Genomic DNA, 23,664 nt, shown 5'->3' with positions numbered 1-23,664 from the left:
TCTTCAGCTCAAGGTGAGCACTCTACCACTTGAGCTACAGCGCCACTTCCGGTTTTCTGGTGGTTTATTGGAGATAGGAGTCTCAAGGTCTCTCCTGCCCGGGTTGGCTTTGAACCGCGATCCTCAGATCTCAGCCTCCTGAGTAGCTAGGATTACAGGCGTGAGCCACCAGCGCCCGGCAGGCCTGTGTTTTTAATTTGGCAGGGACTCCTAAGGTCCCACGGTGTAAGGAAAGGCAGCTGAAGGGGCTGGGGTAGAGCTCAGCCCCCACCCCTGCAGAAGAGAAAGGGGCGGGGCCATAGTGAGTCAGGAAAGGCAGCTCCAAACTGCTCAACCCCAAGCTGAGTACCACCAGGGACAGGAAAGAGGAACAGGGGGCTGAGCAAGCATGAGCAATGGGGAAAGGCCCCAACCTCATGCTCTCTCCCTAAAGGATCTCAGCTGGTCGCTTTGCCTTTCTCCTTCCTGGAGCCAAGGCTGACTTCTAGAGTCAACAGGTGTAAAGTCAGTGCCAGGGATGGCATTTGTGGGGTGAGTTGCCAGATCAGGGCGTCTACATCCTACACTTTTTCAGAAGCCAGAGATCACTGTTTGTATCTTCCACTGTATAAAAAGTTGGCAATTGATTTAGATTTGTTTGAAGTCCTATGCATGATGAGCTGTGTGAATGGTTTCAAATGTTGGGGACCCCAGGAATCAAGCACTCTCACTAATGAACTGAGATAGCTCAAACAGACAGGGGGCCTGTGGCTCATACCTGTGAACATAGATACTCAGCAGGCTGAGATCTGAGGATCACCGTTCAAAGCCAGCCAGGACAGGAAAGACTATGAGACTCTTTAATTAACTAGCAAAAAGCTGGAAGTGGTGATGTGGCTTAAGTGGTAGAGCACCAGCCTCAAGAGATAAAGCTAAGGAAAGTGTGAGACCCTGAGTTCTAGCCCCAAAATAGCACAATAAATAAAATAAAAACCAAGAGTGAGAAGAAAAAGAAAGAAAGAAAGGCATAAAATCACTGTGAGCTGGGTGCTGGTGGCTCATGCCTGTAATCCTAGCTACTCAGAGGCTGAGATCTGAGGATTGTGGTTTGAAGCCAGCCGAGGCAGGAAAGTCCCCATAAGACTCTTATCTCCAGTTAACCACTCAAAAACCAGAAATGGAGCTGTGACTCAAAAGTGGTAGAGCATGAGCCTTGATCAAAAGAGCTCAAGGAGAGTGCCCAGGCTCTGAGTTCACCACCACCACTGTGGGCCAGAACGCCATGTGCTCCCTGCCCTGAAAGAACTGTTCTCACTCCATGTGGAGACCGACAGATGAACAGAAATATCACTCTCCTTTGGTCAGAGAGGTCAGTCAGTATTGGGTGTGATGGAAGCCCAGAGTGGGAGCCATTGGCTCAGCCAGGGACTCAAGGAAGTTAAGGCCCCTGGGAAGAATCCCAGGCTGGAATCTGCCTAAAATCAGGCACAGGGCACAGGACAGGCAGAAGGGACCCTGGCAGGCAGAGCAGCTGTGCAGATACAGCCTTGAGACTGAGTCCCTGCACATGCGCAGATACAGCCTTGAGACTGAGTCCCTGCACATGCGCAGATACAGCCTTGAGGCTGAATCCCTGCACATGCGCAGTGCCCTGACTGCTGGACGTGGAAGGTGCCTCTTCTATTTCCTTCATCCAGCAGAGCACCCGGGCCAGAAATAAAGTTCATTTTCTGTGTCTTCCCATTCATCTTCAGATTCACTGGATTGAAGCAGATGTTCTGTAAAGGTTTTCTTAGCCCCAGATGAGTTGAGGTGCATGGGTCTGACTCCTCCAGATGCTCAGGAGACAGGCTGGTGGGATTGGAGAAATAAATTTTATTTTATTTTATTTTGGGGGGGTGGTCCGGTCGTGGGGCCTGAACTCTGGGTCTGGGCGCTATCCCTCAGCTCTTCAGCTCAAGACTAGCGCTCTACCACTTGAGCCATAGCACCACTTCCAGCTTTTTTTTCCTGCTTATGTGGTGCTGAGGAATCGAACCCAGGGCCTCATGCATGCAAGGCAAGCACTCTACCGCTGAGCCACCTTCCCAGCCCCTGGAAAAATAAATTTTAAAGGCCTGAGTGCTATTTCTTTTTTTAAACTAAATTTTGCTATATTGGGCTTCTTTTTTCTGTTTATAAAAGTCTCTCGTGTTTCTTTGCAGAGTGAAGAGTTCCACATTTATACCCAGTATTGCACCAACTACCCAAGGTATGGATGATGGATGAGGAGGTTCAGGGTCACTTTGGATCAGTGGGATTTCAAGTTAGTAGGTTCCCTGTTCATGTTCCCAGGAGTTCTGAAAAAGTATGGGAAATGCAAAACTTGCTATAAAATAAAAAAAAAAGACTACAGGGGACCCAGGGTAGTGGAACACCTTAGAGAGAAAAGTCTACAGGCTGAGCCCTGAACCCCTGTCAGAGGGGGAAGGTCAGGAATGGCCCTGAAAGCCAATTTGTATTCAAGGCCCTTGAAGCCAGAGGCCCAGTCCACTGATAACAAATGCTTTCCATTGGAGCATTTTAGTCCCATCCTCCTAACAAGTGGTCAGGTTTGTGCCGTGGTGATTTATGTGGTGGGCTCTGCTTTTCCCAGATTTCTCTTACAAAAAATTGAAAGAGAAGTTGAGCTGGGCTCATGCTGCTCAGGAGGCTGAGATCTAAGGATTATGATTCAAAGCCAGCCAGGGCAGGAAAACCTGAGACTCTCTATCTCCAACTAATCACCAAAAAGCTGGAAGTAGAGCTGTAACTTAAGTGTCAGAGCACTAGCCCTGAGCAAAAAAGGTCAGGAGCAGCACCCAGGCCCTGAGTTCAAGCCCTAGGACTGAAAGCAGGGGAGGGGACCTGCACGCCTATCTGTATCCTTGTCACACTCTTGTCTGTGGACATGCCTGGGGTTTGCAGTTTCACTTGAGTCATTTTCTCTCCTGAAGCATTTCTTCATTTCAGTGCTGATGCTAACTGCAAATTGTAGGATGTCCCAATGAAATCACACCACCTCTCAACCAAACCCAGCAGGCCCCACCCCATAATTCAGAGAAATCCGTCAGCCCCCCCTGGCTGACTCCACACCCTTCCTCTTGAGGGAGGGGAAACATATTCCAACTCTGAAGACTCAACAAATTCTGGACCTGATTATCAGATTCAGCACTCATGGAGGGGCTGTTTGGAGAGATGATGACTATGTACACTTTGTTGCAAACATATCACTTGAAGGAATAACTCCTTTACATAAACTTATAGAATTACCTAATTCCAATTTTCTGCTAAGTGTGGTGATACATACCTGTAATTCCAGCCACCCAGGAGGTGAAATCAGGAAGATGGGGGTTCAAAGCCAGCTAAGGCAAAAAGTCTATGAGAAGCCATCTCAACCAACATGTTGGATGTGGTGGTTCACATTTATAATCCCACATTGGAGGCATATATAGTAGGGTTACAGTCTAAGACTTGCTGCTGGCACCAACTTGAGAACCTAATTGAAAAATAAAATCAAAAGAGACTGGAGGCATGGCTTAAAGTAGTAGAGCCCCCACAGAGCAAGCGTAGGCCCTGAGTTCAAACATTGGTACTAGCAAAAGTGAAAAGGAAAGGAGAAGGGGAAAGGGAAGGGAAAGGAAGGGAAGAGAAGGGAAAGGAATTTGACTTATGAAAAGGTATTTATTGGAAGCTTGATACTAGCACCAGTGGCTCATGCCCATAATCTTAACTATTCAGGAGGCTGAGATCTGGAGAATCTTGGTTTGCAACCAGCCTGGGCATGAATGTTGACGAAATTCCATCTCCAAAAAATAACCAGCAAAAAAACAGGGCCAAAGTTGTGGCTCTGGTGGTAGAATGCCAGCTGAGCAAGCAAGCCAAGCAAGTGATAAGCCCTGAGTTCAAACCCTGGTACTGACAAAAAAAAAAAAAGATATTGGAACAATTAACTAAATAAGTGTAAATGAGTAGATAACAAAGTCAGTGCCCTGTGACCAAGGAACTAGAGCCGTACGAGGGAAGGACTGGTCATCTCAGTCACGGGCACTTCTCTGAAGAAATGGTTCTTTCTATTCCACCCTGAGTCTGCCCAGGAAGAAAGCTGTATTCTCAGAGCTGCTAGCAAGGTGTTCTTTGTGAAGAAGGAATGGGGAATCGCTCACATGCTTAGAGAACATGAGACCTCCAGATATGAAATAGGGCCCCTGTCTCCAGCCACAATGCTCTAAGACTCCCCAGGTCCCCTTCCCCTGTTTCACAAGTGAAGAGTGACAGCTGTCACAGCCTGTGGGACAGTTTCCTCCCCACTTCGGATCTGGCTGGTGGTACCAGCTGTGGCAGGCACATTTTGCAGGTGTCTCTTCATGCCAGCCACACCCAGTGATTTCCCAGTGAAGAGGCGTCAGCCCCTCCTCCCTCCTCCCTCCTCCCTCCTCCCCCCCCCCGGGGGAGGGGCACCAATAGGGTCAGGTCATCGCCCTCAGGTGCCTTCTGGGCTCCTCTGGCTCCCAGTTTGTGGAAGGTTCTAGTTCTTGAGTAAGACTGAAGCTGGCCAAGGAGCTACTGGACAGCACAGTTAGACTCTATAAAGAACATTTTTTTTCTTTTACCTTCCCAGGTCACATGATTGAGTTGCAAACTCTGCACTCAAGGGAGAAATAAGTCAGTCTGTGCAGATATTTCTCAACACAGATGGTTCCAAAAGGGACTCGAAGGGTTTAATTATGGGACTTCCATTTAACTTCTTTCTAAGCAGTTCTACTTTGTTACTTGGTTTAGTTTTCTTAATCTTTGAAATGTTATTAGTCATGTGGAGATGAGAAATCTTTCCCCTGCTCCTCCTAAGTTGTGAGATCATAAGATTTTATGTAAGGGTGTCTGAGACTGCCTAAGCCCATTATCTGGCTTTATGTGTAAGATATAAGCATTCTTTCAATGCCAAGCTGTCTGAAGGTACACCTATAACCAGCAAAAAGCAGGGCTGGGGTCGTGGCTTGTGTGGTAGAGAACAAGCTGAACAGGCAAAATAAGCAAGCATAAGGCCTCGAGTTCAAACCCTGATACTAGCAAAAAGAAAAGGAAGGAAAGGAAAGGGAAGGGAAGGGAAGGAAGGAAGGAAGGAAGGAAGGAAGGAAGGAAGGAAGGAGAAAGAAAAAAAAGGAAGAAAGTTTGAAGAAAGAAAGATAAGATACTGAAGAACCAAGATGCTGGTGGATCATGCCTGTAATCCTCAATATTCAGAAATCTGAGATGTGAAGATTGGAGTTCAAGGCTAGCCTGAGCGAGAAATCCAAGAGACTTTTATCTCCAAATCAATACCAAAAAGCTGGAAATGGAACTGTGGCTCAATAGTAGAGTACCAGCCTGGAGGGAAAAAAAGCTAAGATAGAGTACCCAGGCCCTGAGTTTAAAGGCTTGTATCAGCATGTGTGTGGGCACAACACACATACACACACACACACACACACACAATCTCCAATACCCAAGTGAAATGTGTCATTGAGGTGAAAACCAGTTGCTCCCCTCTGCAGGTCAGTGGCTGTGCTTACAGAATGCATGAGGGACAAGATTCTGGCCAAATTCTTCCGGGAGCGCCAAGAAGCTTTAAAGCACCTGCTGCCTCTAGGGTCCTATCTCCTGAAGCCAGTGCAGCGGATCCTCAAGTACCATCTCCTCCTGCATGTGAGTTTGCCTGTCATCAAGCTGTCCCGAGGGTGAGGAGCGTGTGCATGCATGCGTGCAGGTGTGTGCATATGCGTGTGTGTGCATATGTGGGGGGGGGTTGGGAGAAAACAGGAAAAGCTGTGCACAGCTGGAAGAGATTCTTATAGTCACTCTTGACAAGTGACTCATCTGCTTTGAGGGATTACAGAGGTATTTATACGCTGAGCCTGCAATGGAACTACGGCAGCTAAGTGAAAAGATGAGCTTTCGCTCGGCTAGTGACAGGGCTGAGGGCGCCTCATGTCGGGCAGGACAGCGGCATCCAAATGAAAAGCAGACTTTTTGGTGGTTTGGTTTACGTCCATGAGCCCGGGTTCAAAAGGCATTTGGGGACGCTTTGTCATAGGTTGGGTCTTAGATGGAAGCAGATGAGGCTGGACAGAGAGGCACCGATGAGCAGCATAGTGGCCTATCTCTGAGCTGGGCTCAGCATTACTTCTGAGTCTCTTCCCTTTCTAGTATTTTCCCATGACTTGTGCAACATCCAAGGAGGCTTTAGTAACAAAAAAGGAGACATAGCTCCCAAATTCTCACTTCTTCTATGGAAGATGATAAAGCTGGGATCTGGTGGCTCACACCTGTAATCCTAGCTACACAGGAAGTAGAGATCTAAGGATTACAGTTTGAAGCCAGCCTGGGCAGAAAAGTCCATGAAACTCCTGTCCCCAATCAATCAACCAACCATCTTCCTTCCTTCTCCCCCTCCTTCCTCCATTCCTTCCTTTTTCTTCCTTTCTCTTTCTTCTCTCCCTTTCTTCATTCCTTCTTTCTCACCTTCCTTCCTTTTTCTTCCTTTCTCTCCCCTTCCTTCCTTCCTTCCTTCCTTCCTTCCTTCCTTCCTTCCTTCCTTCCTTCTTTCTTTCCTTTCCCTTCCATACTGGGGCTCATGTTTTTACTTCATGCTTTCATTTGGCTTTTAGATCAAAGCTGGTGCTCTACCACTTGAGTCACAGCTCCAATTTCAGCTTTTTGCTGGTTCATTGGAGACTGTCACAGGCCTTCTTACCTGGGCTGGCTTTGAATCTTGACCCTCAGATCTTAGCCTCTTGAGTAGCGAGGATTGTGTGCCTGGGCCACTGGTGTTGAGCATTAACATTTTTCAAGTACCAAACATAAAGGTGCCATTTGTTCACTGGCTATCTGAGAAAACAGAAGACAGCTCGTTGTTTTGTGTTGTTGTTTTTAAGGAAATAGAAACTCACCTGGACAAGGACACGGAGGGCTACGAGGTGGTGCTGGATGCCATTGACACGATGCAGCGTGTGGCCTGGCACATCAACGACATGAAACGGAAACATGAGCATGCCATCCGGCTGCAGGTGAGCCGGGCCGGGCTGCACCACAGAGCTGCACTGAGCCGATGCCGTGCACATGGCGGCAGCTCGTGACGGTCCTCCCGAGGAAGCCCAGACCTCCAACCCCAGGCACAGCCGCAGTGCCCGTTTAAGACAAAGCTGAGTGGAAAATCGGTGTGTTTGGTTTTAGTGGATACTGGGGTTTGAACTGAGAGCTTCAGAGTGGCTCGGCGGTTCCTTCACCTCCAAACCACACCTCCCTTTCTACCCAGGCATGCACTGCAATCTCGATCCACCTATTTTAGGTAGGACAACAGGCACATGCCACTGTGTCCGGCTTCATTACATGGAGACAGGTCTCATGGACATGTCTGCCCTAGATACTCTCAATCTCAGCCTTCATAAAGCTAGAGTGGCAGGCGCTTGGCTCATACTATAAGGTGTGTGTGCGTGTATGTGTGTGTGTGTGTGTGTGTGCGTGTGCACATGCGCATGCAGGTACTGGGGCTTGAACTCAGAGGCTGGGTACACTAAAGTCTGCCACTTGAGCCAAGTGGTGGTTCATTGGAAATAAGAATCTCATAGACTTTCCTGTGTTGACTAGCTTTGAACCATGATCCTCATTTCTGAGTAGCTACAATTACAGGTGTGAGTCACCAGCACCCAGCTCATAGTATTGTAATTTTTTTTTGCCAGTCCTGGGACTTGAACTCAGGCCCTAGGCACTGTCTCTGAGATTCTTTTTGCTGGAGACTAGCACTCTGCCACAAGAGCCACAGGGCCACTTCTGGCTTTTTCTGTTGATGTGGTATTAAGGATTCGAACCCAGGGCTTCATGCATGCTAGGCAAGCACTCTACCACTAAGCCACATGCCCGGCCCCAGTACTGTAACTTTTAAGCTAATAGTTTACTTATAGCCCTTTTGATTAAGTTGAAATTTTGAATCTCCCAAGGCCTGATCGTATATGAATACAAATTAGTCACTCTTTTTTCAATTGTGTCTTTATCTTTCAGTAGTCATACAAAGGGGTCTTGAGACCTTATTGTTCTCTCACTACTTCTTGCCCTGCCATGGAGAACAAGAGCCAGATGTCAAGGCAGGGCCCAGGAGGGAGTGGAGGCTAAACCAGACCCATGGCAAGTTTCACTTGAGAGACAGTCTCCTGCCTGCCATTCCTGTCCTCCTGTTTAGACAGACAGACGGGAGCATTGCGAAGGCCCCATCCAGCCCCAGCAGCACAAGCCCAAGGCCCCAGAAACTTTTGACTTTATGCTAGCCCAATTACCTGGAAAGCTTTACAAATAAAAATAAAATCTCCATTGAAAAGCTAAACAAAGAAATACACGGGCCAGACGTTAGCTCCAGGATGAGACAGAAAGGCCCAGAATCCTTCAGCTAACCTACACACACGTCTTCATTTCCTCGTCTTCTGTGCTTTGCTGGTTGGTTGGAGAATCTCACAGGCTCACGAGTCTGTGTGTGGTACTGTGCTTAACAGCTGGGATCAGCTGAGGTCCCCAGCAGCAGATGAGTGGATCGAGAAAATATGCTCCATGGTCGGTGTGGCTCAAAGTGGTAGAGTGCCAGTCTTGAGTGCCAAAGCTAAGCAAGAGTGCAAGGCCCTGTGGTCTGGGAATGTGGCTTAGTGGTAGAGTTTGTCTAGCATGCATGAAGCCCTGGGCTTGATTCCTCAGTACCACATACACAGAGAAAGCCAGAAGTGACGCCGTGGCTCAAGTGGTAGAGTGCTAGCCTTGGGCCAAAAAAGCTCAGGGACAGTGTTTAGGCCTTAAGTTCAAGCCCTAGGCCTGGCACCGAGAGACAGACAGACAGAGAGAGAGAGAATGCAAGGCCCTGAGATCAGTACACACACACACACACACACACACACACAAAACCACACACACACACACACACACACACACAGAGTTGAGGGAAAAACATTTTCAAGCCAGCCATGCTGAAGGTTCTTATCTAGAGGAGGAGGAAGTTGAGGACAAGGCCACATCCTGGTGGCCCTGAGATGATCAAGGCCTGGAAATCAGTACTTAGCAACTCAACCCCAACACAATTCACTCCTGATAACTCTTGAGTGCCACTACCCGTCAACCCAGATTTATCCTTGGGGCTCAGGCGCCAGGGCGCCCCCCTCTCTGCCCCCTGCCTCACCCCAACACGCCATGGTCTCTTGCAGGAGATCCAGAGCTTGCTCACGAACTGGAAGGGCCCAGACCTGACGAGCTACGGAGAGCTGGTGCTCGAGGGGACCTTTCGCATCCAGAGGGCCAAGAATGAGAGGACGCTCTTCCTCCTGGACAAGCTGCTGCTCATCACGAAGAAGAGGGACGACATGTTTGCCTACAAGGCTCACATCCTGGTCGGTGTGGACACAGATGTAGGGCCGCGGGGTGGGGAGCTGCTTCCTTGCTCTCTGAGCATCCGGTTCACCCCTTCTGTCTCCCCGGCAGTGCGGAAACCTCATGCTGGTAGAAGTCATACCCAAGGAGCCGCTCAGCTTCAGCGTCTTCCACTACAAGAACCCCAAACTTCAGCACACCGTTCAGGTACCAGCAGCAGGGTCTTGGCCTCTTCTCTTGCGGGGAGGAGACCACGTGACACATGTCCTGGTTTATCTGAGGATTTCACTCATCCAATGTCTTCTGTTCACATTGGCCCCACAGGCGAAATCCCAGCAAGAGAAGCGCCTCTGGGTCCTGCACCTGAAGAGGCTCATCCTAGAAAACCATGCTGCAAAGATTCCAGCAAAGGTGAGACAAGGAGTGGGGTCAGCAGACAGGTGCAAGTCTAAGCCAGGCAGCCCGACCGGAAGCAAGACCCAGCGTCAAAAGCTTATTCAAGCCAGGCACTGGCATCTCGTGCCTGTAATCCTAGCTGCTCAGGAGTTTCAGCACTGAGGATCACGCACATGGTTTGAAGCCAGCCTGGGCAGGAAAGCCCCTGAGATTCTCATCTCCAATGAATCACAGAAAAAGCCGGAAGTGCACTGTGGTTCAAGTGATAGTGTGCTAGCCTTGAGTGAAAAGGGGCTCGGGACAGTGCCCAGGCCCTGAGTTTGAGCCTCAGGACCAGCGGAACAAACAAACAAACAAGAGTATTTCAGAGGTTGGAATACAGCCTGACACCCACCATCTGTCTTAAAAAGATCTATTCAGGGCTGGGAGTGTGTCTTAGTGGTAGAGTGCTTGCCTAGCATGCATGAGGCCCTGGGTTTGATTCCTCAGTACCACATACACAGAAAAAGCCAGAAGTGGTGCTGTGGTTCAAGTAGTAGAGTGCTAGCTTTGGGCAAAAGAAGCTCAGGGACAGTGCTCAGGCCCCGAGTTCAAGCCCCAGGACTGAAAAAAAGAAAAAAGACCAGTCACCAAGCAGAGGGAACAGACTGAGGATGAATCAGGAGCTCCATCATGAGCACCATGCCTGGAGTTCCCAGACTGGCTGCCAAGAGGAGAACCGGTTGGGTGGGACAGTTGCAGGTTGAGTGCAGGTGGAAATTCAGGTTCTGGGAGCGGAGGATCAGGAGAACCAGAGATGGCAGCTCTAAGATTTGACAGGATGGAAAGAAGGACCCCCTGGGAATTGCAAGGAGTGGGGGAGGGGAAGCGGAGAGGAGAGGGCCTTGGAGAACAGCCAGAGCGAGGGGGAGTGGTGGTATGCTCACAAAGAGAGACACTTCTCACAAAGGAAGGAGAAAGGGTTTTGCCAAGATCCAAAAAAGATTCAGGGAGAGCTGGGAGATTGCAAGGGAAGAGGGTTTCATTATCCAGAAGAAATGGACTCGTTACCTGACATAAAATGGTAACCCTTCTGCATATCACCTGTATAATAACATTGTTTAATCTCAAAAAATTACTCAAAAAAAAAAGATTCAAAAGGAAAAACAGATTTTACATTTGGCCACTTCAGAAAGAGAGGGAGGGGTCACAGGAGAAGGAAGAGCAAAGGGGAAAGGAGGTGAGTGTGGACTTTTTATTTTTCTTTCCACAAGTTTCAGAAAAGAAGAGACAGGGCTGAGCCCTGGTGGCTCATACCTGTCTCTTCTAATCCTGGCTCTTCGGGAGGCTGAAATCTGAAGATGTTGGCGTGAAGCCAGCTCCAGCTAGAAAGTCAATGAGATCCTTACCACCAATTAGCCAGTAAAAAGTCAGAAGTGGTAGAGCACCAACCAGCCTTGAGTGGAAAAAGCTCAGCAACTGCACCCAAGCCCCGAGTTCAAGCCCCAGTACTGGCATGAAGAGAAAGGTGGTAGTTTGAGGAAAGACCAGAGAGAAGCAAAACTTGCTGTGTGTTAGGTAAATGGCTGTGGGAAGGAGGAAGGAGGGATTCTGGTAGGATGAGATGGAAGGAATAGGCTATATGTGTGAAATAGGAGTTCATTGATTGGTTGCTTAGCTTTGTGCAGGCCGGCCTATTGCAATCCTCCAACCCAAGCCTCCCACATAGCTGGGGTGACAGGTGTCAGCCACCACACAAGGGGCCCAGGCCTGAGTCTAGGAAAGAGTTGGGAACATCCTAGTTAGGGAAAAGAAAGATCAGAGATGGCAGGGGAGGGTCGAGGAAGCCTTGGGGAAAGACCAAAGTTGAGGTCACTCATGGGAGATGAGGTCATCTGGGTGAAGCCAGATGGGGTTGGAGCCCCAGGGAAAGAGGCGAGGCTCAGAGCTGGAGAAAATGGAATCACCACTCCAGATGACTCAAATCCTTTCTCAAAGGCACCAGAAAACCCAGCTGCAGCTGCCACTGTGAATGGGTGCCATTAAACCTCTCCACACTCTGTTCAGTAATATGGGCACTATCGTGGCCCCCCCCGGGGTGCACTGGGCACCTCCAGAGGGCAGAGCATGCCGAGTGGTTCCCAAGGCCAGGGAGGCACGTGCACGAGCCCAGCGCGGTGGAAGCTGAGTGGACAGAGGCCCAGCTGGTGGGAGGGCCCCTGGACTGGAAGAGCCTGAGAGCTTGCTCCGTAGTCATTCACATCGGAAAGATGAAAATGCGGAAGTGAGTTGAAGAAGGGATTCTGGAGTAGGAGAGGCAGGACATGTCTAGCGTGCTGAGGTTCTGGGGTAATGCCGATCATGGCTACTGCTTTGGAGTTGAGGAAGAAGTTATCAGAGACAAAGGGGCCAAGATGGACTAGGAGGGTGAGTGAATGAATATCCCTGTGGATGGCAGAATGGTCTGCAGTGAGCCTGGATATGGCAGAAATTAGGATCACCCGTGACTCCTAACTATAATCCTACCTACTCAAGAGGCTGAGATCCTGAGGGTCACTGTTCAAAGCTAGCCTAAGCAGAAAAGCCCATGGGACTCCATCTCCAATATAACAAGCAGGAAGCTAGGCTCTAGGCATGGTTCCATGGTTTTATACTCAGGCTGTGAATGTACAAAAGGTGACCGGGGAGCTGGGCAGGACTGGTGGTTCACATCTGTAATCCTAGCTACTGGGGAGGCTGAGATCAGAGATCATGGTTAGAAGCCAGGCTGGGCAGCAAAGTCCTTGAGACTCTTCTCTCCAGGTGACCACCAAAAAGCAAAGTGGTGTGCAAGCCTTGAGCGAAAAAGCTAAGCCAGGTGGCGAGGCCTTGAGTTCTGAGTTCAAGCCCCAGTACTGGAACACACACACACACACACACACACACACACACAAACACAAAGTAAAAGAAGAAAAAAGAAAGGAGACTGGATTACATACAAGTCCCTTGCACTGCTGCTCATGGTTTTCTGCTCTGTGTCAAGCAGTTCATGGAGCTCCAGCAGACAGCATGACATATTTCACCCAGGTTGCTGGCGCATCCGCAACCTAAAAGCTACAGTTTATTGGGTTAAGTATTTAAAACTCCTCATCTGGCCCTCAACAATACACCTTTATGAGGCAGATCTTGTTCTTCCAGTTTTAGAGAAATGCAAACAGAAGTTCATGAACACTGAATACACCTCCCAAACCATACAACCAACACCTGGCCAAATGCAGATTCCAGTTCATTTGTATTTTTGTCTCCAGAGTTCCAACTTGTGATGAGAACATACTTATTCAATATACTTTATCTACAGTAAAGTTACAATAATTTCCTATTTTACTTAAAACAGATGTTTTTACATCTTTAAAGCTATCATCATTTTTATATTATTTAAAATATATTCCTATGAAATCAAAGGAATGCCTAGTGGGACCCTGTAAACATTTTTTTTTTTAATGTCTAGTAATGTCAGGTTGTTAAAAATTGATTTAGGTCTCTTTTCAACTTCCTCCTATAGCTTTAATTCAAGATAGATGTTGACTGACACCTCGTGGATATCATGGGAATAGCACTTTTTAAATTTAATGGAAAGATCCACTTATTCCAATTGGTTAAGCTCTGTTTTAGGACTGATACCTTTAAAAAAGAAGGGGGAAAAAACAACATTGTAACTACAGCTCTATTTTCTTTCTTTTATTTTCAGGCCAAGCAAGCAATTCTGGAAATGGATTCCATCCGTAAGTTTTATTTCTTTAATGTGAATAAAAATATTATCATCTGTATCTATCACATTTTCTAACAGTTATAAGGAAATAACCACTATCTACTTTAGAGCTTTGTTGTTGTTTGAGTCAGTACTGGAGCTTGAACTCAGGACCTGGATACTGTCCCTTAGGTTTTTCTTCTCAATGCTGATGCTCTACCCCTTGAGCTATAGCTCCACCTCTGGCTTTTTGCTGCTTAACTGGGATCAGATGCTCACACTTTTCCTGCCTGGAATGGCTTCAAACTGCCTTCCTCAGATCTGTTTCCTAAGTAGCTAGGATTACAGATGGTTTTAACAACTGGAGCACACATTATAATCCATCCTAGCACTTTGACTTATTTCTCCATCCATTCTCTTGGTTTATCTGTGGGCCACTTAGTGGCTGTCCAAGTGTTTGCATCAACAACTAGTGTCAGATAGGCATCCAGAATCACCTCTTCCCCCTACCTCCTCTGCCACCCAAAATAAGCTCCGCCCACCCCAAATTCATATCCTTCCTCCTCCCACCCCCTGGTGGATAAGAGTTTTTCTGTTATAGCATGAAGTCCTAAAGATTACCACCCCCCCCCATGGTGATTTATTTCTGGGTTGATAAAAGCAAGGTGAAGATAAATCTTATCTCACACCTACTCCTGTCCATGGTTGATTTCTTTCCAGACCATCCAGGATTCTGTTACAATCCTGAGGGAGACACGAAAGCATTTTGTGGCTCCAAAGAAGGAGCCACGCCATACCGGCTGAGAAGAAAATCTGGTAAGTAGGATGTTGTGATCAAAGCATAATGCTAAATAGGGACTTGATGTAAAGCTCCCTTTCAGGCTGGTGAGAAGGCTCATTCCCCGCTGAACTGAAACTCTGACATTCATTTTGATTGGGACAGCACCTCTATGCGTGTGGTTTTTCCAAGTTTCTTTGCTGTTGCTAATGGAAGCTGTATCACACACCTGATGCATGCCAAGGATTGTTCAAGCCCAACATTCATTTGCCAAGCCAGGATCCAGGAAGAAAGTCCTCTCCCAGCCTGCTCCCAGAGCTTGGTTTTATTTCAGTCAATACGTAGAAAGAGCCAGGCACCAGTGGCTCATGCCTGTAATCCTAGCTACTCAAAAGACTGAGAGCTGAGGATCAAAGTCCAAAGCCAGCTCAGGCAGCAAAGTCTGTGAGACTCTTTTCTCCAACTGACCAGCAAAAAGTTAGAAATAGAGCTGTGGACTGGGAATGTATGTGGCTTAGTGGTAGAGTGTTGCCTAGCATGCGTGAAGCCCTGGGTTCAATTCCCCAGTACCACATACACAGAAAAGGCTGGAAGTGGTGCTGTGGCTCTAGTGGTAAGAGTGCCAGCCTTGAGCAGAAGAAGCTCAGGGATAGTGCCCAGGCCCTGAGTTCAAGCCCCAGAACTGGCAAAAACAAAACAAAACAGAAATGGAGTGTGGCTCAAGTAGTAACACACTAGCCTAAAGCAAAAAAACCTAAGGGGCAGTGTCCAGGCCCTGAGTTCAAGCCTTAGTTCCAGCACACACACAAACACACACACACACACAAAGCAAAAAAATCTAAGGGGCAGTGTCCAGGCCCTGAGTTCCAGCACACACACACACACAGACACACACACACACACACACCTTTCTGAGCACCTACTTTGCCCCTGTGGATTTAAGGATACAAAGCACATCTGATTCTACTGGCAAGGAGCTCCTTGTGGGAGAGAGAGCATGGGGCTTCCTTCACTGGAGCCTGTCTCATGGAGCTGTGGAGAGATAACAGGGAGAGAGTCAGAGAGCGAAAGAGAGATAATCTACTCCTTGGTAGAATGTGGGCCAAAGAGGCTGGAATTCTCCATCAGAGGCCCTGAAGCCTGGGAAGGGAGCTGACATCTGGCTGGCACACAGGTGAAGCTGGAGCCAGTGGAAAGGCTCAATACAGGTTCAAGTATGTGTGAGGCCACATGGAGGGTGTACGTTTGCAAGCCCCAGGGAGATTTCGGGCAATAAACGGTGAGAATACTCACCTTTAGAGAAAGAAGTCTGGCTCTGTGTGGGGCAGGAAGTGAGCAGCGGACAAGGAAGGCAGGCCGCCACCATGCTGGCTGGGAAAGAGGCAATGAAGGATTGGAAAGAGAGGAATGAGGGCTCTCCCATTGTCAGGAGAACTCGAGGCGGTGATGGATAAATCTAGGGGACGTCCTGCTCCCTAATTTGTGTGGGAAAGGTCAATGGTAATATGGACAGAGAAGAAAGGGCAGGTTGGGCTGGGGAGGCTGGGTTTGGGGTATGGAGAGTCCGCGGCGTCTTGCTGGGGTTGTTAAAGCTAAGGAAGTCGCCCTGCTAATCACTAGATTGGTAACATCTCATTTTGCCTTCTGATTTTGTGACTCCTGGTTCATTAACAATGTCCCTTCCATGTTGACAGTGAATTTCTTGCTCCTAAATATCTCTGAGTAAATTAGTGATTTAGTGACAGGAAGTTTCCAGAGCTTGGTTAATCTGTCAATAAGCAACTAATTTATTTATAATGAAAAAAAATCAATTTGGTTTGCAAATGAGACTTTATTTATTCCCAGAACCTTCCTCAAGATCACATAAAGTTCTGAAGAGCAGTGGTAAGTATATTTGTGTTTTTCATTCTGTTTCATTCTAAGTCAAACCAGACATAGAAAACAAAGAGCAGATGAGTTATAGATTGACCTGATTGATGAGTGGTTTACAGAAAGGTTGAGTTTTATCAGCAAAGTTGTCCCATTATAAAACATACAGTCAAATGACATATGTTATTTTTAGTCTAGCTTATAGATGTACATGTATTCTCCCTATATAAAGAAATCCCATGCAACAAAAAGAACAGGCAAAAGAATGTGCATACACATATGACAGTTTCACAAAGGAAACACAAACTGCATGACATTTTGGAACATTCACCCTTGTTAGGAATCTGAAACCCCATTCATTTAAATGGGGTAAGTGGAGGGGGAGGAGCTACAAACTTGGCCAAAAGATATAGGAAAACAGGAGCTGAAAAATTACTGGTGAGAGGGTACATTTTTACAGCCCTTATGGAAAAAAGTATCTAATATCTATTTAAATTTATAATGGTTATTTGCCCTTGACCCAACAATTTCACTATAGGCCTAAATAGAAGTACTCACCCAAGCATGGGACTCCCCACATGTGTTGGTATTCTTTGAAGCAGTTGTAATTGAGTATTTGGTAAAACACCCATGTAGTGTGACAGCAACCAAATAAATGATGGTATATCTATACATACAATGCAATACAGCACTGCTATTAAAAAGCATGAAGTCAATATCTACAAGCAAGCATGTTCATGTATTCTATAGACAATGCAAGGTTGCATGTTGCATCTTTGCTTAGAAAACCAGCAAGAGCAGAGAGCCGGGTGCTGGTGGCTCCCGCCTATAATCCTAGCTATTCAGGAGGCTGAGATCTGAGGATCGAGGTTCAAAGCCAGCCCGGGCAGGAAAGACCTTGAGACTCCTATCTCCAATAAACCACCAGAAAACCGGAAGTGGCGCTGTAGCTCAAGTGGTAGAGCGCTCGCCTTGAGCTGAAGAGCTGAGGAACAGCGCCCAGGCCCAGAGTTCAAGCCCCACGACCGACAAAAAAGAAAGAAAATCAGCAAGAGCAACCGATGCCCTGTGATGGGTATGGTGGGTAGAAGCAGGACCTGGAAAGATGAACATCAGGAAGAATTTGTGGCACTTGCTTTTAAAAGTAGCACCTTGTAAGGATGAGATGCCTGTCATTGTCTCTATGTAACTGTGTGAATTTTCCATAGCACAGGGCCAAGGAAACTCGGGAAAAAGGTTGGACCTTTCAGTTAAGACCAGTTAAATGATTGGGTCGCTGGTGACTCACACCTGTAAGCCTTACTATTCAGGAGTCTGAGATCTGAGCATCGCAGTTCAAAGGCAGCCCAGGCAAACAAAGCTGTGAGACTTATTTCCAGTGAACCAGAACAAAGCTGGAAGTGGAGCTGTGGCTCAAGTGGTACAGTGCCATCCTCCAGTAGAAAAGCCAAGTGAGACCAAGTGGGAGGGTGAAGTCCTGAGTTCAAGTCCACATCCTAGCACATACACACATTTGCAAACACACACAATTGTCTGAAAACAACAGGAGTACTCTCCTGCATGATTCTCATGGCTAAAGGCATGGACATACTTTCCCAGGTTGTATGTATTTTTGTTAGGAAGCATGTTTCTAGAGTACAGTCTATGCAGCTGGGCTCGCTGAGCGAGGTTTGTGAAAACTACATCCAAAGGGCTAAGAGTTGTTAAGCTTCTGTTGTTAGCAGTAAGTGTGTAAGTCCTATATAAAAATATTAGTGCTCACTTGCAGAAGCCATATATTTGTAATTCTCAGACTTTCTTCTCTTTTCTTCTCTTTTCTTTTTCAGGAACAGCACAAGACATCCAGAAGGTAAGCCTTCTCTTTGTCTATTTTTTTTTCTTTTTGCCAAACATAGGGCTTGAACTCAGAACCTGGCACTGTCCCTGAGCGCCACAGATCCACTTCCAGTTTTCTGATGTTTAATTGGAGATAAGAGTCTCATGGACTTTCCTGCCTGGGCTGGCTTTGAACTATGATCTTCAGATCTTAGCCTCCTGAGTAGCTAGGATTACAGGCATCAGCCACCTGCCTCTGGCCCCTCATTTCTTTGGAAATGTTCTTTGTAGCCTTTATCTTCACTCTGTCCTTAGACCGAGTATGTTGGCATCCCAGCCTGGATGTCCAGTGGAAACAATTACGATGTAGAAATCTTAGGCTTTATATTTTGTATTCATCTTCCACTTGTCACTATTTACATTTGATTAGGAGAGAAAGCATCCTTATCAAGTCTCTCCTCCCTGTCCCCTTCATTCCTTGGAATTAAAGCAAATGTCCATTTGGCCCCTTGGCCTACGTTTTATCTGAGGAGCTCTAACCTCACCTTGGGGAGTTAATACTAGCTGCAAAGCAGTGTGATCTGTCTCCTGTTACCATCTGCCTTGTTTCTAAGTATAGCTCCTCAAAGCTCTTCTCATTTATCTCCTTCAATGACTAGGAATAGGAGCCCCTTCTTAGCATTTGATCTAACCAGGCATGGCCATGCAGTCATAGAGTCCCAGCTTCTCAGGAATCTGATGCAGAAGGGTCAACTTGAGTCCAGAATTCAGACAATAGAGCAAAACATTGGCTCAAAACCCTAACTACATAGTGCTGATAATGATAGTAACAATAAAAAGCCAAGCACAACAGTCCATCCCTGTAATCCTAGCTACTCTGGAGGTGAAGTTCAGGAAGATTGCAGTTAAGAGGCCAGCCCTGGCACAAAAACAAAGGTGGGGGGAAATGGAGGGGCTCCACAAGATTCAGCCAACCAACAAAAAGCTGGGTGTAATGGATGCACCTTATATCCCAGCTACACAGGAGACATAAATAGGAGGATCACTATCCAGATCTGCTAGGGCAAAAAGCAAAAACCCTATTCAAAAAGTAACAAAAGCAAGAAAAGGTGGGGCATTGGGGACATTGGGCTCAAGAGGTAGAGCACCTGCCAGGAAAGTATAAGGCTATGACTTCAAACCTCCATGTTGCCAAAATAAATAAAGGGAAGAAAAATTACAACTAAGAATGTGGTTCGGCTGATATAAGAAAGATGATAATATTTGAAAAAAAAAGGAAACCTCTTTATGGTTATGGTTCTTCTTCTGATAAAAGGGGAAGACAGAGGCTGAGAAGGCTATGTCTGGGATGGAGCTGTAGCTCAGTGGTAGAAAACTTACCTACCCTTCCTAAGGTCCTGGGTTCGATGACTAGCATTGGAAAAGGAAAAGAATGGTATGCTGAAAGATGCATATAGATGAATTGCCTGTGAAGAGGAGGGATAAGGGGCTGGGGAGGTGGCTCAGTGGTAGAGCGCTTGCCTTGCATGCCTGAGGCCCTGGGTTCGATTCCTCAGTACTACATAAGAAAGAAAAAAGCCGGAAGTGGTGCTGTGGCTCAAGTGGTAGAGCACTAGCCTTGAGCTGAAGACCTGAGGGACAGCGCCCAGGCCCAGAGTTCAGGCCCCACGACCAGACCCCCCCCAAAAAAAAGGAGGGGTGAGGGGTAATCCACTTCTTTTTGCACAACTGAGCTACATTAGGAAAAGTTCCAAGGGCTGAGTTAAAATACTTGCCTGCCATGCACAGCACCCTGGGTTCAAACCTTTCCTCCAAATTAAAGGTCCCAAGTGATAAAACGCTGTTTTCACTAGGTTCTGGTGGCTCACACTGGTTATTGCAACTGCTATATTATCCTACCTACTCAGGAGGCTGAGATCTAAGGATCACAGTTCAAAGACAGCCTGGGCAAAAAAGTTCATGAGACTCTTATCTCCACTTATCCAGAAAAATGACACAAGGGGAGGCCTGAGCAAAAGTGCCAAGCAAGGATTACGGCCCTGAGTTCAAGCCCTAGTATTGATACATGAAAGAAAGAGAGCAAGGAGGAGGGGAAGGAAGGGAGGAAGGAAGGAAGGAAGGAAAGGAAGTCTTGAGCAGAAGCTAGATATCATGGCCGTGGACAGCTCTGTGCATTCATTTATACAACAAAGATACTTTGCCAGATACACTTAGGACTGAGTAGCCTTTGCCAGAGTTTTCTGAAAGTTTGGTGGAAGAGGGGCCCTTGGTTTTACACTGACGAAGATCAGACCCATGGCCTTGTGTGTGCTAGGGAATTGCTCTACCACTGAGCCACACCCCGAGTCCCAACTCTCCATCCCTAGCTGGTCTCCTACTCTGGGGTAATGGCTTGGGGGTCAGATCTGAGTTGGAGTCCTAGCCTTAGTACTGGTTATCTAGAGCAAGTTACTGACATCAGGTATAGCCTAGACTCAGAGAGTCTGGTGTCATTCATACAGTGATTACAAATAATTACAGATTACCAGTGAGAGTCGCTTGTAAATAAACATTAACTCTGTCCTTGCTGCCCCTTCCCCCCCCCCGCAACTATCTCAAGTGCTTTTCAACTCTATTAAAACTACCCATGTCTCCATGGTTTTCTTGGAGACTAGTGCTGTCCCGTGGCGCAGGACATAGCTAAGGAGAGGAGACATTTCCCAGGTGGAGTGCCTTCGCCAGGCTGCTCTGGTTCACTGGCTGTTGTGTGTCCTCAGGTTTGCAGAGCGGAAGGCGAAGGCGCAGTGCCGCTGACACCCGCAGGCCCGGCCCCAGCCCCCAGGAGCAGCCAGCCCAGCTCCGCCTTCCTGTCCATGCTTCGAGGGGGCAGCGCTGTCAGACACATCTGGACGGACCACCAGATCAGGCAGGCCTTGTTCCCCAGCCGCCGGCCCCCCCACGAGAACGACGACGAGGAAGACGACTACCAGATGTTCGTGCCATCCTTTTCCTCCTCGGATCTCAACTCGGCCAGGCTGGGGGAGGAGAGCGCGGTCAGCCGCCCTTGCAGCTGGCATCTGGGACAGATGGAGTACGCCGAGAGCCCGGGCTCCGCTCACAGGACTGTCCGGAGGGCCAGCAGTGCCGGGGAGAGTAACACGTGCCCACCGGAGATAAGAATGCGGGACAGTGACAGCTGTCAGTGCGGCCCCCAGGGGGGCCTGCAGAACGGGGGCGCTCAAAGCGAAGGGAGGGAGGGGCTGGTGACCCCCTTTGGGTCATCAATCGAGCTGACGATTGACGACATTGACCACGTCTACGACAACATCAGCTATGAAGACTTGAAGCAGATCGTGGCCAAGCGGGGAGAAGCCGAATCCACGCCACCCAAACCAGCCAGGGACTCCCTGCGCCCCAAGAGCACCCCAGAGTTAACCTTCTCAAAGAAGCATGCTGACCACAGAGCCCAGAGAGACAGCACCCCAATGCAGCGCAAGCCAGAGGAGGAGAGGGGGGAGAACGTGTATGACACCATAGGGCTCCCCGCGCCCCCATCGCGGGACCCCACCTGCGGCAGCCTAAAGAGACCCAAGAGGGGCTCGTTTCTGGGGCTGGATGCTGACTTTGCCTGCTGCGACAGCCTGAGGCCGTTCGTCTCCCAGGACAGCCTCCAGTTCAGTGAGGATGACACCTCGTACCCCCAGGGGCCCTCCGAGGAGAATAACTACTTGAGCTTGCTCTACAGCTCTCCTCCCTGCAACTTGTCCGTGGCCGATAAAGCTCTGTCCGACAAACTGTCTGAAGAAGTGGATGAAATCTGGAATGATCTCGAAAACTACATCAAGAAAAATGAAGACAAAGCGAGAGACCGACTCCTCGCAGCGTTTCCCGTGAGCAAGGATGATGTGCAGGGCAGCCAGCACAGGGAGAGCACCCCTAAACCGAGCAGGGAGTTGGGGCGGACGCCATCTGCCTGGGCCCTGCCTGAGAGTCAGGCCGTTCTGTCGCCTGGAAAGAGCAGGGCTGCCAGAACTAGCAGGGCCAACGGCTCCCTGCAGGAAGACCAGATTTGCACAGAAGGCTCCTTTGCGGGCCTCAGCCACCCCTCTCTGGCCAGCGAAATGCCTCTGGTGGACAGCGTCTATGACCTGGTTAGTGAGGGTCTCCCCCAAACAGACACGGACACCCCTGACCCTGGGGTGGATGCCACAGATAAGACCAAGAGCAGGGTCTTCATGATGGCGAGACAATACAGCCAGAAGATCAAGAAGGCCAATCAGCTTTTGAAAGTGAGAAATCCAGACTTGGAGCAGCCCCTGGCCAGCCAGCATCAGAAACCCGTGCACAAAGACTTGGCAGCCATCTTGGAAGAGAAGAGACAAGGCGGGCCCGCCATTGGTATGTCTGTGCAGATTTTCTTCCTTCCTTCTGTCACAGGAGGGCAGATTCTAACCCTCATTCCCCCAAGGCCATTGGTACTCTTCCTCTCCCCCTCCAATGAATTACACAAGCCATAGAGTAAGTTGTTCTTACAGAGGTTTTGTACTCACGTAACACTGACACTAGAGATTCAGCAGTTTACCTAGCTAGGTGCCAATGGCTCATGCCTATAATCCTAGCTACTCAAGGAGGCTGAGATCTAAGGCTCACTGTTCAAAGCCAGGCTGGGCAAGGAAGTCTGTGAGACTATTATCTCAAATTAGCAAAAAGCTGGAAGTGAGGCGTGGCTGCAGTGGCAGAGCACCATGAAAAGAGGTGAGAATATGAGGTCTTGAGTATAAGTCCCACTACTGGCACCAAGAAGAGAGTAGGGACAGCAGACAGACCCAAAGTGTGAAAAGAAAAGGCAGTATAAGTTTTAACTAGTGTTGCCTAGAGCTTTCCCTATGTAATGGCAGTGTGTCAGGCTTATAAAAGCTCTGAAGAGGGCTAGGAAGGTGGCTCAGTGGTAGAGCTCTTGCCTTGCATGCCTGAGGCCCTGGGTTCGATTCCTCAGCACCACATAAGCAAAAAGAAAAAAGCCAGAAGTGGCGCTGTGGCTCAAGTGGTAGAGCGCTAGTCTTGAGCTGAAGAGCTCAGGCCCCACAACTGAACCAAAAAAAAATAAAAGCTCTGAAGGCCCAGTGCCAGTGGCTCATGCCTGTCTTCCTAGCTACTCAGGAGGCTGAGATCTGAGGATCGCGGTTCAAAGCCAGCCCGAGTAAGAGAGACCGTGAGACTCCTATCTCCAATAAAACACCAGGAAAAAAAAAAAAAACAAAGTTCAAAGCCAGTCCAGGCAGGAAAGTCCGTGAGACTCTTATATCCAGTTAACAACCAGAAAACCAGAAGTGGCACTGTGGCTCAAGTGGTAGAGTACTAGCCTTGAGCTGAGGAGCTCAGGCACAACACCTGGGCCCAGAGTTCAAGCACCATGACTGACACATAAGTAAATTAAATAAACAAACAAACACTCTGAAGGTCGGGAAGTGGAATGGGGATAGATGGAGTTGGTCTTCAAAGCGCCAGTGAAGGTACCAACTTCTGATAAGACCTAGAGGAGTGGCTTTGCACCTGTCTGGGTTGTCCCCATGACAGCCCAGCTGTTCTGTCACACACTTTAGCTCTCTTGGAGTTTTACAAACAGCTACGCTCATGCATTTAACAGTGTCGCGTTTGGTGTTCTCATTTATGCTTCCCAGAAATGTAATTCTTTGTGGGACATAACTAGGGTCTTAGGGTTCATATTGGTAAGGTCAGCCTT

At 48.1% G+C, this 23,664-nt stretch overlaps 1 protein-coding gene across 1 annotated transcript in view; it reads left to right on the top strand.

Moving 5' to 3' along the window:
- The window catches only part of Plekhg1 (pleckstrin homology domain containing, family G (with RhoGef domain) member 1), a 135,473-nt gene that overhangs the window by 102,067 nt on the left and 9,742 nt on the right, over window positions 1–23,664 (top strand). Inside the window, exons 5-15 of the mRNA XM_013026954.1 lie at window positions 2,184–2,230; window positions 5,532–5,682; window positions 6,912–7,043; window positions 9,216–9,398; window positions 9,490–9,585; window positions 9,703–9,789; window positions 13,481–13,514; window positions 14,201–14,296; window positions 16,104–16,142; window positions 17,954–17,980; window positions 20,709–22,319. Coding sequence (XP_012882408.1) covers window positions 2,184–2,230; window positions 5,532–5,682; window positions 6,912–7,043; window positions 9,216–9,398; window positions 9,490–9,585; window positions 9,703–9,789; window positions 13,481–13,514; window positions 14,201–14,296; window positions 16,104–16,142; window positions 17,954–17,980; window positions 20,709–22,319 — 2,503 coding nt within the window. The remainder of the gene's footprint in view (window positions 1–2,183; window positions 2,231–5,531; window positions 5,683–6,911; window positions 7,044–9,215; window positions 9,399–9,489; window positions 9,586–9,702; window positions 9,790–13,480; window positions 13,515–14,200; window positions 14,297–16,103; window positions 16,143–17,953; window positions 17,981–20,708; window positions 22,320–23,664) is intronic.

The sequence above is a fragment of the Dipodomys ordii genome, unplaced genomic scaffold (genome assembly GCF_000151885.1).
Source record: "Dipodomys ordii isolate 6190 unplaced genomic scaffold, Dord_2.0 Scaffold98, whole genome shotgun sequence".
Taxonomy (NCBI): Eukaryota; Metazoa; Chordata; class Mammalia; order Rodentia; family Heteromyidae; genus Dipodomys; species Dipodomys ordii.
The sequence above is the reverse complement of the archived record's forward strand: the minus strand, read 5'-3'. Positions and strand labels throughout refer to the sequence as shown.